The sequence below is a fragment of the Mangifera indica genome, chromosome 18 (assembly GCF_011075055.1).
Source record: "Mangifera indica cultivar Alphonso chromosome 18, CATAS_Mindica_2.1, whole genome shotgun sequence".
Taxonomy (NCBI): Eukaryota; Viridiplantae; Streptophyta; class Magnoliopsida; order Sapindales; family Anacardiaceae; genus Mangifera; species Mangifera indica.
The window spans coordinates 8934857-8952383 of NC_058154.1; the positions used below are offsets into that span (position 1 = coordinate 8934857).

The window sequence follows — 17527 nt, forward strand, 5'->3', positions numbered from 1 at the left end:
ATTAAAGACTATAAAAAATGAAAATAAAAGATGATAATTGGCTAGTCCATCACTATAATGTCAATTGGATATTTAATAGTATTAGATTATACAAAATTAAATTGCATAAAACAATCTTTTAAACTGTAAATGTCTAATCAATTTCCCTCAAATAAAAACACAATGAATGTATGTCTGCATAAAAATTCCAACGACGTCAACATCCAAATTGGTAAGAACGTGCAAGAGGAGGTTTTTCAAGTTTTCCAGAACGAAAATAGTATTTTGATGAGTTAAACCGATTGAAAGAAGTGTAGTGTATTGCTTCTTAATTTTTTTTTTTTTTTAACTTTTAGAGAATTTCAATGATTTAAGAAGCTTCCCCTAACATTGGATGAGCGAAACTGATTACTTTTAAATATTCATTCAATACACGTACTTGAATTTTTTAGTGGTCGAAAAATCAAACTTGACTACCGAAACAAGATGATTTCTTGACCGATTGAAACAGCTTTGGGGTCCATCGAAATCCCAATTCACAGAGTCTTAAAAACTTTTGTCCCTTTATGAGAAGGCTATCCTGATTAACATATATAGGAGGCTTTATTACCAATTCCTTATTCAAATTGTTCCCTCTTTAATTTCCCTGAAAATGGAGATTTCAGTAACATCTATTTCCTTTTCTATTGCTTTTACTGTTATTTTAACATGTCTATGGAAGGTGCTAAACTGGGTTTGGTTGAAGCCGAAGAAGTTAGAGAAGTTGCTTCGACAGCAGGGTTTCTCAGGCAACTCATACAAACTTCTCCATGGAGACACAAAGGAAATGTTCATGATCACAAAACAAGCTAAAACAACACCCATCAACCCCCTCTCCCATGATATTGCCCCTCGAGTCGTTCCATTTCATCATCTTATCATCAAAAACTACGGTATGCCAATTTCCTTTCTTAAAACTTTTAATAATTCAATTAAAATTCTGAGTTATTGTCACCTTGATGCATTAGATTTGGTTTTCCTAGAAAAATATTTTTCCCGGCTACAGAGCCGTGTCAATGTGTCTTTATTAGCCTAATTTTATTCACCAAATTATAATACAATAAATGCTTCTGACTTGACTTTGACTTGGCGTAAGAAAATTATGAAATAAATTTATAAGTGAAACAATATCAAGGAAAATTTTTACATGTGGTGATGTATGTGCTGATGTATTAAAGACTATAGAAAATGAAAACAAAAGAAAATAATTGGCTAGTCCATCACTATAATATGAATTGGATACCTAATAGTAGTATTCTTTTACCAAATAATATTTTGTAGATCTCATACACATGTTATGCATATTATAAGAGGGATTATTATTTATACTGATAATATTCAATCATAGAATTTCAAAATCATATGAATTTAATTAAGGCATTTTCCCCATAAATATTACAGGAAAGAAATCCATAATATGGGATGGCACAAAACCAACCATAAACATCACAGACCCCAAATTGATCAGGGATATAATGTCGAAGCCTGAAATTTTTCGAAAACCCAAGAGCAATCCACTGACCAAGTTGATAGTGCATGGGATGTTCAGGTATGAGGGTGCTCAATGGTTCAGAGTCAGAAAGATTGCTAATCCAGCTTTCCATCTTGAAAAGTTGAAGGTTTCAATTCTGTCCTCTATAACTCATGCAATAAAATGTACACCTATGAATCAAAAGAAAACATCTTTGATTTTTTTTTATAATTTACTTTATTGTTTGTCTTCGGGTATAGGATATGTTACCTAAATTCTATTTGAGCTGTAACGAGATGATAGAAAAATGGAAGGCTTCAATCTCAAACAAAGAATATGGTGAGTTAGATGTTTGGCCTGATATTACAACTTTAACATCAGATGTGATTTCTCGGGCAGCATTTGACAGTAGCTACAAGGATGGAAGAAAAATATTTCAACTCCTTAATGAACAAAATAATCTTATGGTTCAAGTTATGCCCTTTTTTCACATACCAGGATGGAGGTAAATTGAATCAACTTGGGATCCTTGTGTATTACTTAATTTGTGGAATTATTTGTGGAAGAAGACCCCATATCTTATTAGTTTTTTTTTTTTTTTAATTATTTGCAGGTTTTTGCCCTTTGAAGCAAATAGAAAATTGAAAAGTAATCATAACGAAATTCGAGAACTAATAAAAGGTATCATCAGGAAAAGAGAGGATGCTCTAAAGATTGGAAAAGCAAATAACGATGATTTATTGGGTTTATTAGTGGAATCAAACCACAGAGAAATTGAAGAGCATGGGAATAAACAAAGTGGGATGAGCCTTGAAGAGGTGATTGAGGAATGCAAACTCTTTTATTTTGCTGGTCAGGAGACTACTCAATCATTGATTGTATGGGCAATGGTTTCGTTATGTATGCATCCAAATTGGCAAGAACGTGCAAGAGAAGAAGTCTTCAATGTTTTTGGTAACAATGTGCCACAATTTGATGAGTTGAACCATTTGAAAGAGGTAAAAATATTTTTATTCAAAGACTTTTATTTCATTGATCTTCATGCATCCATGATGCCCTAATACATATATGTGTGTGTGCGTGTTGTAGGTAAATAAAATACTTCATGAGGCCTTAAGGTTATATCCACCAGCAAATTTCTTATCTAGAACAACTATTAAAGAGTCCAAAATTGGAGAACTCACAATACCACCCGGAGTTCAACTTTCAGTGCCGATTATTCTAGTTCATCATGATGAAGATTATTGGGGATCTGATGCAAAAGAGTTCAATCCTGATAGATTTTCTCATGGAGTTTCCCATGCATCAAAGAACGATCAAGTCTCATTCTTCCCATTTGGCTGGGGTCCAAGAATATGCATAGGACAAAACTTCGCACTACTAGAAGCAAAACTAGCCTTGGCAATGATTCTGCAAAATTTCTCTCTTCAGCTTTCTCCAACTTATGTTCATGCTCCTATTCGTAATTTAACTCTAAAACCTCAACATGGTGCCCAAATCATCTTAAGCAAAATTTAGTTTTGTTCTATACTTTCTTTTGATTTAATTACCTCTTTGTTAGTGTCAAAAATAAAATACTCTTAGGGTACGTTTGATTCGATTCAAATTATCAGTTTGTATTGTAAATTTCGTATGTATGAATAATTATTGTATTTGATTTAAAGTAACAAAAGAATATTAAGATATTATTTTATTTAAATGCTCTTACAAGATTATTAGACATGTTTGATATTGATTTTGTTTGCCTTCTTGACTTATCTAGTCTTGTTATTAAAGCTAAACGAAAGTGTGAGAACTCTTATTTAGTCGTAGCTTTAATGGCCTCTATGAATTATCTTCTTCTATTATTGTTGCTTATTCTTCTCTTTGTGTTTTGCTTGATGTCTAGCATCATTGTCTTAGTCATCTATTATCCATGATACTCAAGACTATGTTTTCCTCTATATCTGGTCCAATTCATCTCTTACATGATCTCTCTTTTGTGTGCCATATGTATCCTCTTGGTAAAAATTATCACAAACTTTTTACTAAACATACTTACACCATTCAAGGTCCTCTTGAGCATTTTCACCTTGATTTATAGGGTCCTACTCTTATCTTGTTGTTGTTACCTTTTAAATATTATTTGTTTATTGTTAATGACTTTAGTTGGTATACATGATTATACCCAACGTTTAACAAATTTGATGTTACTACTATTTTTCTTTTCACACTCAAGCTAATGATGGAAAAATTTATTTCATGTTCTATTTGAATTGTCCTTTCGATAATAGTGGTGAATTTGACAATAAATTGTTTCCTTCTATTCTTGAGTCACACATGAATTGTCTTGTCCTTATATTCCTACCTAAAATAGTATTATTAAGAGGAAACACCATGACATGGTAGGAAAAAAGACATTATAATTTATTACAAGCTAATAAGCCACATACCGTTTGAGTGAAGGTTTTTTCAGTTTTTGTGCTTTTTTATTAACACATTTCCCATACCGTTGCTCAAGAACAAAAGACCTTTTTAAGGTTTTTCTTCGATATCCACCTAACTTTGGCTTCTTGTAGACTTTTAGGTGTGCTTGTTATTCTTCTAATCCTAATTGTTTACATAAATTGCCTTCTGTCTATTCTCTATCTATGTTAATGCTTCTCATCATGGGTTTCATTGCCTTTATGTACCTATTACCCATTTCTACATCTCTCACTATGTTTTGTTTCATGAGAGTAGCTTTCTTGGTTATGTTACTATTCCTTCTTCCCTGAAGCCTCTTTCAAGGTTTCACTCATTGTTAGTTCCTTTCATGACTATTTATATCTCTATTTTCTTTTAGGCCCATATCTATATGGCCCTTCTATTATGGTTTTCGACCCTATGCAGCCTAGTTGTAGCTTACAATCATTGTCAGATTCTCTAAGTTCTCCTACCTCATCCTCAGTTACTCTTTTGTCTCCTCCACAAAGCTTTTATTGACTCTTCTATATCACCTTTAGTTACTTTTGTCTTTTTTGTGCACTTTGTGTTTAAATTCTAAGCATAAATGAAATCATGACTTCCTACCTTCATGTGTTTCCTCATACTCTTGTTATTGGAGCTTTGAATCTTATATTAGGTTGACCACCTTTAATCAAGCTCTATCTTTTTCTCCTTAACATTAAGTGATAAGTGAAGAGCATGATGCCCTAACTTAGAATAATACATAGGTTATTGTTTCATTATCTCTTTAGTAGAATTATGTTGGTTTGTTGTTGGGTTTACAAGATTAAACGACATGTCTATTAGCAGTATAAGGTTTGTATGGTTGTCAAGGGTTTTCATCACTAACCTAATTTTAGAGATACCTTTAGTCATGTTGTCAAGTCAACTACCATTCATACCATTCTTGCTCCCATCATCATGTATGGTTGGCCATTGAATCAACTTGATTTCAAAAATGCTTTTCTATAAAGGTATCTCTCCGAAAAGGTATTCATGAAGCAAGCTCCCAGTTTCATTGACAGTAGAAGACCATATCATGTTTATTGTCTTATTAAGGCTATATATAACCTTAAATAAGCATCTCATGCATGATACCTAGGTTATACTCCTTTCAACTTAACTATGGGTTTGTCAATAGTTGGCCTAATCCTTTACTATGATCCATCAAACCTAATTATCCTCTATTGTGGTTATGCTTGTTTATGTGGATAATTTAATTACGGCTAGTTTTGATACATCACCTGTTACAAATTGTGCATTTACCTTATCTATGTTTTGCCTTTGATTGTTGGGACTTGGATTCCCTCGAAGTCCTTTTTGGTATAAAAGTTGTTCGATAATTCATCACCTTGTATCTTTCTTAATGTTGCTACACGATAAATTTGCTTTGATGTTTCTAACTTGACTTGTGTGCTCCTTATGTTATGCCTTTTATCATTTCCAAGATGTCACTATCTATCGAAGATATCCAATTTCTTGATGTTACACTCTTTCACAATATGATTGGTGGTCTTCAATATCTTACCCTCACTCGATCTGACATTTCATTTATTATCAATCAAGTCACCTAGTGACTAGTTGATCCTACTCACCAATCAAGTGTATTTTTTAGTATAGTAAAAGTACCTTATTTCTTGGTCTCACCTTTCAGTATGACTTCAACCTTCATCTCCTAGTTTTTTTTAATACAGACTACGTCACCGATGTTTTAACACGATAGTCCATCACTGATGGATATGTTTTTCTTAGTCTTAACCTTATTTGATTGATTGGCAAGAAATAGGTTATTGTGTCCTAATCTGTTATAGAATTTACTTTGTGACAATCAGTCTTTTGTGTTCGGTAGGTTTGTTATCTTCTGTGTGAGCTAGGCATTCCTCTTCATTCATCTCAACTTCTACTTTGTAACAACCAATCTACTTCACACATGGCCACCAATCCTATTTTTCATGCTCACACATGACACGTTGACATCAATCTATGCTTCATCCATGTGTTGATTGCTAATAGGGCTCTTCATCTTCAACATGTTCCTATGGTCTCTCGGTTTGTAGACATATTTACCAAAAGGTTGTCGTGAGCGTTTTCTTTCCTTGTGTCTAAAATTGCAACTTTGTGAGTTATTGCTACAATTGCAAGAGAATGCTAAAGGGAATATATGGTTTAATCATATTCGTGTTTATTGTATTTGTTTATATTTTATCGTAATCAATTGTAAATGATTTATTCTATTTTCAAAGGACTAGGATTCTTTTTCAGACTTTATTATAATTGTATATATTATACAACTTTTCATCAAAAATATATAAGTTAATTCACAAGTCTTCATGAACAACTTATTAAATAGGAATAATTATTTTTTTTTTGAGTCATTCTAATTTCCATGCACTCTTATATTAATATATAGCTTAAACATTTTCCTTCTCTATCTTTCTCTTTATAGGGCACTTTACCTAAGATGACGTGATAAGAAAATGGGAGATTTCAATCTCAAATGAAGAGTCACATGAGTTAGATGTTTGGCCAGACATTAAGGCTTTAACATTAAATATGATTTCTCGAACAACATTTGGTGGTAGTTATGAAGATGAAAGAAATATATTTGAACTCATAACCCAACAAATTAATCTTATCACTCGAGTGTTTTACTTCTTTCACATTCCAGGACGGAGGTAATCTGAACTAATTTTGGCATGTTCTATAATATAGTTTTGAAATGTTTCAAAAAGTTATTTCGAAAAAAAAAACCAACAATTGAATGTTATAAGTTCAAGATTTGTGAATGCATATGCTATTATATTTTGTAAACAGTAAGATGAAAAGAAAAAGTTTGTCTAGAAGTTTTTCCCCTTTATTTTTAAAAGAAAAATTTACATGTGATTGGTATGTTGGTGTCAAAGTGTACGCCAACAATAAGTACACTAAATCCAAGAGACTTGGATGTAAAAATATAAACAGACATAATAATGTAAATAGAAGACAAATAATTTTTTTGCAAGGTTTGGTTGGAAAGATCTGTAGTTTACATCCACGGTGTTGTTATTATCTTGGTAATAAGGGATTACAAAGTGCTCAAAAAATAACCATATTGATAAGTGTGTCTAAGCAAGTATAAGACAATCCCTCTCTCTTTCTCACAATTCTGTATTTACAGCAAATAGAGTTAATGTTACATAAATTTAGGATAGTGCATTGCAGTAGTCAATGGTATAAGAAGTGTTATAATGGTTCTGGTATGATAAGAGAGTAATTGTAGTTCAATTGTGATTGTCGAATGAGGAAGACAATTCTCTGAAACTAAAACATTTATTTAATGTCAGATGATTATTAAGATCATGGCAAATTTGGTCTTCGTAACATGTTTCATAGCTTCTAAGAAAAGTCATTATGCTCAAGGCTTCTCCTGTGGGTTACCAACTGGAATGATATTTGTTCAATGATTGTTGGTTGTTGTTCGGAGTTGTATATGTGAGTTGATTCTAGGAGGAATTCTGATTGTACAACAATATCTTACCATAGTTCCTTACAAATATTCTATTAATCTCAATCCGTATATTCAAAAGGACTTGTATCAAATTGGAAAATATTAAACAACTCAATATAGTGACTTTTATTTTGAAATATGAACTGAGAGAATGGTAGAGCGTCTTCAATTTGTTTTCACATATCCTTTACATTATTTTTCCTTTTTAATAATATTACTCACATTGAAAAAAAAAAAAAAACTGACATTAACGGGTAAAATAGCAATCAATTATTTATTATTATATTAAAGCTAAATAAATTTATAACTTTAAATAATATCTTCAATTTTTCGTCCTAAGTGTTGTGTTGGATTAGTTGGCTTTAATGCATCAACGAGGACTTGAGTTGTTGAATAATGTATACGCTATGTGAGATGGATTTCTTTTGGAAACTCCTTATTGTTTTTAATCTTATACTCGTGCATTTGAGATTAATATTGGATTAGTATGAAACCCTGTTTCTTCCTTGCAGTTTTGTGCCCGCTAAAGCAAATAGGAAGTTGAAAAGCAATGGCAATGAAATTCGACAACAGATAAAAGGCCATAAAGAAAAGGGAAGGGGTCATGAAAGTTGCAGAAGCAATAAATGATGATTTAAGACCGGGCATAAAGATAGTGGAATGCGCACTGAAGAGGTGGTTGATGAGTGCAAACTTTTTTATCTTGCTAGCCAGGGACAGTTGCAACCTTAATTTATAGGGATAATAATTTTGTTATATTTGCATCCAAACTGGCAAGTACGTGCAAGAGAAGAGCTTTTCCAAGTTTTCAGTGTAAGATTTATTTTAAATGAACTAAATAAAATTAATTCAATCCTAATACCTATGAGATCTACATAAAATTATAAAAATATTGAATTGAAAACTTTAAGATTATAGGAATATATGGAATGCCACCATGTAATATGAATCCATAGAGCTCTTAAAATTATTTGCATCAGAGTGATTTGTCTTTCACTTCTGAAACCACCCTGAATAACAACTTCCAATGAGTAAAGGTTTCAGAGTGGGAAACTAACAAATATATAGTAGGTTAATGGACTTCAATCAAAGAACCAATAAACTTTAAAACTCAAACTAATATTAACTACCCATATCATAATCTTTAGTTGTATTAAATTTATCCTTGTTGATCACTTAATACCATTTGTAAACTGGCATTATACTATTTAATTCTCTAATTTTATTAAACCACAATCATAATTAATATTAGCCTACGTCAAAACATTCTGGAACAAAGAACTGCAATTTGATAAGCTAAACCAATTGAAAGAAGTATTGCATATTGCTTCTTAAATTTCTTTCTACTTTTGGAGAATTTTAATGTTTTAAGAATCTTCCCCTAACATTGGATATGTAATCAAATCCACGGAAATTTTGTTTTGCAATTGAAAAAAATTCAACATGAGATTCTAATATTATGTCCGACACCTTTGTTAGGAAGAGAAACTACCAAGGAGAACAAACTGGGGGAAATTCATTATACCATCTGGAGTCTTCGTTTCATTACAAATAATTATAGTTCATCAAGGTAAAGAATATTGAGGATCTGATGCAAAAGGAGTAAATTTTCTCAAGGAGTAAATAATTATAGTCCATAACTTTGCATTTGTTGGAATCAAAACTAGCACAAGCAATGATTGTAATGTCAATTTACAATATATAAAATTACAATGTAGTTCAAGTTTGGAATTTTATATTTAATGTACGCAGCATTATGAATTTGGGTATGATTTGTATTAATATTATTGACAAAATATTTTACAATACATAGTATTATAATGTAGTGTAAGCTAGTATCATAATCCTATGAAATAAGAAAAATAATAAATAACGAATCAAAATCAAACTTAATGAGAATCATATCAAATAATAAATAGAATCAAATAGAAATATGTTTAACACTCCCGTAAATGCAATAGGAGCTCTCAGAGCTACAATTGGAGACAAAAGTTGACAAGTCAATAGCATCATGGTAGGATAAAGAGGTGACATCATTGTCGAAAAACCAAGAAAAGGGTTCCTGAAAGAAGAGGTAGCAAGGTGGCAACAGCGGAGAAGGAATTACCGATATTAGAGGAAAAACCACCGACAAGAGAGAGACTAGTGCAGGGGCTTGAATATGAGAGACACGAGAGTAGGGACTCAATTGTGAGAGAGATGAGCAAAGGCTCGATTGTGAGAGACCAAAGCAAAGGCCCGATCATGAGAGAGACAAGAGCAACGGATTAATTGTGAGAGAGACGAGAAAAGCAAGGAAGAGTGGCTCAACCGGGATGCAACAGAGGAAACGCAATGCAGGAGCAGAGGAAGAGTGGCTCAACTGCGATGCAACAAAGGAGACACGACACAGGAGCAGAAAACGTGATGTAGTAGCAGCCAGAGATGTAACACAACAGATAGAGAGGTTGTTGTCAGCAAGAAAAACGCAGGCAATGTGTGATCTCAGAAGAAATCATGGCGAAAAGATCACAACACATGATCCAGAGGAGAATGCAATCGTGCGTGATGTAGTAATTTGGGAAGAGAGAGATGCCAGACGACAAGGAGAGAAAGATGGGACACACTCATCGTGACGGCATCAAAGAGCTTGGGCCCAAACTGAAGCATGCCAACAACTTTCAAAAAAAAAATTGTGATGATGTGAATTTACATGTTACCATTTTTAATATACAACAACTTGTTATAAATGGAATGGAATGGAATGAATTGCAGGGGGTATTTATAGGAAATTCTTCCCCCAACCACAACACCCCCCCCCCCCCCCCCCCCCCCCCCCCCCTCTCCAGTCAACAAAAATAGCAATTTCCCATGGCATTTAATGTCTTTACATTATCTTTTAGCCAAAGTCTAAATCATGTGGTGGAAAAATCCACCATGCATAACACAACTCTATATTTTTTCTTTTATTCATTACTTTTAAATTTTTTATTGGTAGAAAAATCAAAGATGCCGACCGAAACCAAAAGATTCCTTGATCCATTGAAATAGTTTTGGGGTCCACCCACATCCCAACTCATAAGAGTCTTAAAAACTTTTCCCAATAAGAGTAGGCCATCCTGATTAACATATATAAAAGGCTTTATTTCCATTTCCTTATTCAAGTTGTTCTCTCTTAAAGTTTCCTGAAAATGGAGATTTCAGTTACATCTCTTTCCTTTTCTATTGCTTTTACTGCTCTTATAACATGTCTATGGAAGGTGCTAAACTGGGTTTGGTTGAAGCCAAGGAGGTTAGAGAAGTTGCTTCGACAGCAAGGTTTCTCCGGCAACTCGTACAAACTTCTCCATGGAGACACAAAGGAAATGTTCGTGATCACAAAACAAGCTAAAACAAGACCCATCAACTCCCTTTCCCATGATATTGCCTCTCAAGTCGTTCCATTTCATCATCATATCATCAAAAATTATGGTATGCCAAGTTCCTTTCAATTAAGATTCTAAGTTATTGTTACCTTGATGCATTAGATTTGGCTTTCCCAGAAAAGTACTTTTATCCAGCAATAGAGCCGTGTCAATTTGTCTTTCTTAGATATGGAAATTGACTTTGACTTGGTATAAGAAATTATAAAAAAATTTTATAAGTGAAACAATACCAAAGAAAATTCTAGCATGTAGTGACTGGTGATGTATGTGCTTACGGATGCACAAAATTTTCACCTAATATAATACTCATAGTCTATCACTATTTTTTCACTTGAATTAAAGACTATAGAAAATGAAAACAAAAGTAAAAAGTTGGTTAGTTCATCACTATATGTTTTTCACTTAACAAAATAATATTTAAATAAGTCAAATGGTCTTTTCAACATTAATAGAAAGGGAAAACTATATTGTGTACATGTCATACAAATGTTACGTATATGATAAAATAAAATTATCACTGCTAGTATTCAAATATAGAATTTCAAAATCATTTTTCCCATGAATATTACAGGAAAGAAATCCATAATATGGGAGGGTACAACACCAACCATAAACATCACAGACCCCAAATTGATCAAGGATATCATGTTAAACCCTGAAATTTTTCAAAAACCCAAGAGGAATCCACTAGCCTTGTTGGTGGTGAATGGGATGGTGAGGTATGAGGGTGCTCAATGGTTCAAAGTCAGAAAGATTGCTAATCCAGCTTTCCATCTTGAAAAGTTGAAGGTCTCATTTTTATCCTCTATAACTCATGCAATAATTTGTATGCGCATGAATGAAAAAAAAAATCTTTGATTTTTTTATTTGCCTTTTTGTTTGTCTTTGTATATAGGATATTATTAGACAATATTCCCCATTATTATAGGTTAAACCTGCACAAATCATAGGATTCAAAAGCTTAATTTTTTCTTTGTACATATCACTAATTTAGCACTAGATTAACACAAATCATTGGATTCAATAACTTAATTTTCTCCTTATATGTAGCACTAATTTAGTCCTAGTTTAACACAAATTATCTATTTTCCTTTTATATTGTACTCTCATGTTTGTATATAAACACCTCTTCTAGTAATGAAATAATAATCCAGTTCACTTTTTTTCATTATTAACATGGTATCAAGGTTTGAGTCTCTTCTTCTTTTACTCCCATAAGTTTGTTTTTCTTAGTCATGACTACGACAAGTAAACCTTCATAGTTCAATATTTTTTGCACCATTCTAACAATCCTGGTGCCCTTTTAGTCGCTCAATCGTTGAATGGGGTTAACTACTCAACTTCTAGTTGTGTTGTTTGTATTGCATTGGAAGCCAAGAACAAACTTTGCTTTATTGATGTGTTAATTCCTCAACCTCCTAAGGCTACCACAACTTATTTTTAGTTAAACCTAATGCAATAACATGATTCTCTATTGGCTCATCAATGTTGTTTCTCCAAATATTGCCAACAACATTATTTATGCAACCACAGCTTGTAAGGTTTCGACTGACTTACAAGATGGATTCTCACAGAAGAATGTCTTTCGTATCTTTGAGATACGACATGTTATCTCAAACCATAGTGAAGAAACAAATTCTACTATCACTTATTATATTGTCTTAAAAGGTTATTGGGATGAACTGTCGTAGTATCAGACATATCCTTCTTGAAAGTGTGAAGCTCTTAAGGACCATAGTATTCTTGTTCTTGTTGATAACCTCATGGATTATCTCATGAGTCTTAATGATTCTTATAGTGTTGTTTGCACCCAAATTCTTTTGATGGATTCACTTCCATAAGTTAACAAAGCTTGTATCTTGTTATTACAAGAAGAATGTCAAAGGGCCATATCTCAAACCTTTTCTACAAACATTGAGCAATCAACCATGGTTGCCTCCAGTCAAACCTACAAGTGCAATTCCAACCTCACTACAATTATCACTATTTAGAGATAGATGGCCACAGTGAATCTTGGTGTAGGATAAAGCAAAAAGGCATTCCATAAAAAAGAAACTCATCCAAGCATTCCAATACTAAGCCTTCATCTTATGTTGTTGTTGCTACATCCTCTTTAGAAAAACATGATGATGCCTTATCATTCACCCTGGAGCAATTTCACTAGCTTCTTGCTTTCATTCCTTCTAGTAATGTTACTTTTGTAGCAAATGTTGCAGGTTTATTTTCTTGATTATTATCTCATCTTTTTCTTGATCCATGAGTCATAGATTCTGATGCCATAAATCATATGGCTTCATCCCCAGTTAGCCTTGGTTCAAAAATTTTAATTCAGTCTACTCTAATTAAATTACCAATTAGACAAATAGCACTTGTAAACCTACCCCAAAAAGTGTCTTTTATGTTTCCACTTTCAATTTAATTTACTATCAATTAGTAAATTAACTAAACAACACCAATATTTAAGAACTTATTTTTCTTGATCATTGTGTTATACAGGACCTACATTCAATAACTAAACTTCTTATGAAATTCTTTTCAACAAACCGTCTGCATATTATCATTTGCGTGTTTTTTGTTGTCTTTGTTATGGTCACAATGTCATAGACATCAATCACAAATTTGATTTTCAACCCAAACCTGGTGTTTTCATTGTTATCCTTATGCTAAAAAAGCATACAAGATTTTTGATTTAGTAACTAAAAAATTTACACTAGTTGTGCCGTGAATTTTTTTTTAGAATTATTTTCCCTTCCATAACCAAGATAATCTTCACCATTCTTTGTCTTTCATAATCCTCTATCCTATTCCTAATCATGGTGTAACATATCCTCGTCCAGTACCATTTGTCCCTCTTAACTCTCTCACCTTGCCTTGGCCATCCACTGAGTATTCAACTGTTGTCCAAAATAACCCCAACATAAATTTTTTGGAACCTTCCATTACATAATCAGTTGTCCATCCTTAAGAACTTCATCCAACACACTTAAGTGACTACCATTGTTCTATTACTCAGGCTAATTCTTCTTAAAGTTTAGGTATCGTTTATCCTATTGAAAATTATTTATCTTATGATAAATTCACTTATTCTCATAATTCATTCCTTACTACTTTGTCTTTAATTAATTAACCTAAAACATTTGTTAAAGTTGTACAAGTTCCAAAATGGCATGATGCAATGCAGGCTACAATACAAGCTCTTGAGAATAACAACACTTGTCCTTCTTCCTCGTGACAAGAAACTGTTTGGTTGCAAGTGGACTTTTAGGATTAAAAGGAAGTTTGATGGGTCTATTGAACACTACAAAGCTAGACTTGTAGCAAAATGATACACTCAATTAGAAGGAATCAACTACCATGAGACTTTCACTCTTGGGGCCAGACTTGCCACTATTAGTGTCCTTCTTGTTGTAGCTATTGTTAAATAATAACCTCTTTATTAGCTTAATAGTAATAATACATTCTTACATGGAGATTTGGATGAGGAAGTATACATGATACTTCTACCTGAGTATCAACAAAATGGGGAGAATCATGTTTGTCAACTTAATAAATATCTTTATGGTCTTAAACAAGCATCTCAAAATTAGTTTTCCAAACTCTCTCAAGCCCTTTTTTGATGTTGGCTTTACACAACCTAAATCTGATTATTATGTATTTTGTTGCTTTAAAAATGGTTACTCACTCTTTGTACTTGTCTATGTTGATGACATAGTAATTACAAGAACTAATGAATCAATCATTCTTACCTTAAAATCATATCTTAGCCACATATTTCATCTCAAAGGTCTTGGCAAACTGAAATATTTTTGGGGGTTAGAAGTTTCTGATTCTAGGCAAGGCATTTTATCAATTAGCAAAAATATGTTCTCAACGTCCTTGAAGATTCTAGTCTATTTGGTGCTCGTCCAATCTCTTCCTCGTGGAAATAAATCTTATACTTAACAACACTGATGGTGACATTTTCCATGAGGCTTCATCTTATCAGCATTTATTTTGAAGACTTATCTTACTATCAGTCGACCAGACATTATTCACACAGTTTATATTTTAAGTCTATCATGCACCAACCCAAAAAGCCTTACATGAATACCACCACACATGTGCTTCGATATCTCAAAATAAGTCCAAGTGAAGATCTTTTCATTTATACTAATACTAACTTATAACTTCAAGCCTATATATTGTAATTCGTATTGGGTTAATTGTCCTATGATTCTTGGAAAACCAAGAAACAAAATACTATATCCTCATCTTTCACAGAAGTAGAGTATAGAGCTATAGTTGTGACTATTTGTGAAAATCATATGGTTTAGCTACTTGCTTTGTGATCTTGGTGTCCCACCTACGTCTCTCATTCCTCCCTTCTGTGACAATCAAGCAACCTTGCATATTATCGTTAATCTTGTCTTCCATGGACTCACCGAAAATATCAAAATTGATTATCATGTAGTTTGAGACAAAATTCAAACTGGTCTTACATGTACTTCTCACGTTCCTACCTCTCACCAGTTAACTAATTAGTTTACCAAAACATTGGGTAAAAAGCAATTTAATTTTTTAAAAAGACAAGTTAGACATTTGTAACCTACATGCTCCAACTAGAGAGGAGTATTAGATAATATTCTTCATGATTATGGGGTTAAACCTGTAAAAACTTGGGATTCAATAGATTAATTTGCTCCTTGTACATAGTACTAATTTAGTACTACATTAGCACAAATCATGAGATTCAATAAGTTAATTTTCTCCTTATCCAACACTATTTTAGTACTAGTCTAGCAAAAATTATTTATTTTCCTTTTGTATTGTACTCTTATGATTGTATATAAATACCTCTTCTAGTAATGAAATGATAATCCACCTCACTTTCTTTCATTCTTAACAAATATGTATGCGCATAAATGAAAATATTACATCTTTCGTATTATTTTTCTATTCAACAAAACTATGTGCACAATCTTACAAACAATGACATGTCACTATGTAATTGTATGTTGTTTTATCTCTATTTTAAAATTACCCAATCATATGGTAATATGTCATTATTTGAGCACAAAAATGTGCAAACTGTTTATACACATAGCACTACTCTTTTCTATTTACATTTTTGGTTTGTGTTTGTTTATAGGATATGTTACCTAAATTCTATTTGAGTTGCAATGAGATGATAGAAAAATGGAAGGCTTCCATCTCAAACAAAGAATACGGTGAGTTAGATGTTTACCCTGACATTACGGCTTTAACATCAGATGTGATTTCTCGAGCAGCATTTGGCAGCAGCTATGAAGAAGGAAGAAAAATATTTCAACTCCTCAATGAACAAATTAATCTTCTCACACAAGTTTTGCCCTTCTTTCACATACCAGGATGGAGGTAATTTGTGTGTATTAATTTGTGGAATTCTTTTTGGAAGATGAATATGAAAACAAGAAACTTAATTTTATATTTTAAACAACTCTATTAGTAAAATTAAACCTTTTTTTTTTTTTCATTTACTTCCTTTGCAAAGATTACATGGTAACCTAACTATGTCTTGCATGCTAGTTGCATTAAATTTCTATCATCATCATAAGAGGACTCCATTTCTAATTAGATTTATTTTAAAAATTTGCAGGTTTTTACCCTTTAAAGCAAATAGAAAATTGAAAAGTAATCATAATGAAATTCGAGAACTAATAATAGGTATCATAAAGAAAAGAGAGGAGGCCCTGATGATTGGAAAAGCAAATAATGATGATTTGTTGGGTTTATTAGTGGAATCAAACCACAGTGAAATTGAAGAGCATGGGAACAAACAAAATGGGATGAGCCTTGAAGAGGTGATTGAAGAGTGCAAACTCTTTTATTTTGCAGGTCAGAAGACTACTCAATCATTGATTGTGTGGGCAATGGTTTCATTATGTATGCATCCAAATTGGCAAAAACATGCAAGAGAAGAAGTTTTCGAAGTTTTCGGTAGCAAAGTGCCACGATTTGATGAGTTGAACCATTTGAAAGAAGTAAAGATATTTTTATTTATAAATTTCTATTTCATTGATCTTCATGCATAATGTTTTAATATATATATATATACGTGTTCGTAGGTAAATAAAATACTTCATGAGACCCTCAGGTTGTATCCACCAGCAAATCTCTTAACTAGAACAACTATTAAAGAGTCCAAATTAGGAGAACTCACAATACCACATGGAGTTCAACTTTCAATTCCAATCATTCTAGTTCATCATGACGAAGATAATTGGGGAGCTGATGCAAAAGAGTTCAATCCTGATAGATTTTCCCATGGAGTTTCCCAAGCATCAAAGAATGATCAAGTCTCATTCTTCCCATTTGGTTGGGGTCCAAGAATATGCATCGGACAAAACTTCGCATTGCTAGAAGCAAAACTAGCCTTGGCAATGATTCTACAAAATTTCTCATTTCAGCTTTCTCCAACTTATGTTCATGCTCCTACTCGTAATTTAACTCTAAAACCTCAATATGGTGCCCAAATCATCTTAAGCAAAATTTAGTTTTGTACTATACTTTCTTTTGATTTAATTACCTCTTTATTAGTGTCAAAAAATAAAATAATCTTAGGGTATGTTTGATTCGATACAAATTATTAGTTTGTATGTATAAATAATTATTGTGTTTGATTGAAAGTAATTTAAATGTTTTTACTCTTAGGGAATATTAAGA

At 32.5% G+C, this 17527-nt stretch overlaps 2 protein-coding genes across 2 annotated transcripts; both read left to right on the forward strand.

Moving 5' to 3' along the window:
- Window positions 1-575: 575 nt before the first annotated feature.
- On the forward strand, window positions 576-3188 carry LOC123201622 (cytochrome P450 CYP72A219-like). The gene is made up of 5 exons (XM_044617200.1): window positions 576-911; window positions 1420-1637; window positions 1750-1994; window positions 2103-2487; window positions 2579-3188. Exons 1-5 carry the CDS (start codon window positions 632-634, stop codon window positions 3005-3007), a joined length of 1557 nt encoding a protein of 518 aa, XP_044473135.1. The 5' UTR covers window positions 576-631; the 3' UTR covers window positions 3008-3188.
- A 7364-nt stretch (window positions 3189-10552) lies between these two features.
- LOC123201602 (cytochrome P450 72A397-like) lies at window positions 10553-17527 on the forward strand. Its single transcript, XM_044617176.1, has 5 exons — window positions 10553-10892; window positions 11418-11635; window positions 15975-16219; window positions 16461-16845; window positions 16930-17527. The coding sequence occupies exons 1-5, from the start codon at window positions 10613-10615 to the stop codon at window positions 17356-17358; spliced, it is 1557 nt and encodes a 518-aa protein (XP_044473111.1). The 5' UTR covers window positions 10553-10612; the 3' UTR covers window positions 17359-17527.

Coding starts and splice junctions, on each gene's coding strand:
- LOC123201602 (XM_044617176.1), top strand. CDS start 10,613: ATGGAGATTTCAGTTACATCTCTTTCCTTTTCTATTGCTTTTACTGCT. Junction 16,220..16,460: donor TTTCACATACCAGGATGGAG/GTAATTTGTGTG, acceptor AAAAATTTGCAG/GTTTTTACCCTTTAAAGCAA. Junction 16,846..16,929: donor AGTTGAACCATTTGAAAGAA/GTAAAGATATTT, acceptor ACGTGTTCGTAG/GTAAATAAAATACTTCATGA.
- LOC123201622 (XM_044617200.1), top strand. CDS start 632: ATGGAGATTTCAGTAACATCTATTTCCTTTTCTATTGCTTTTACTGTT. Junction 1,638..1,749: donor TCCATCTTGAAAAGTTGAAG/GTTTCAATTCTG, acceptor CTTCGGGTATAG/GATATGTTACCTAAATTCTA. Junction 1,995..2,102: donor TTTCACATACCAGGATGGAG/GTAAATTGAATC, acceptor AATTATTTGCAG/GTTTTTGCCCTTTGAAGCAA.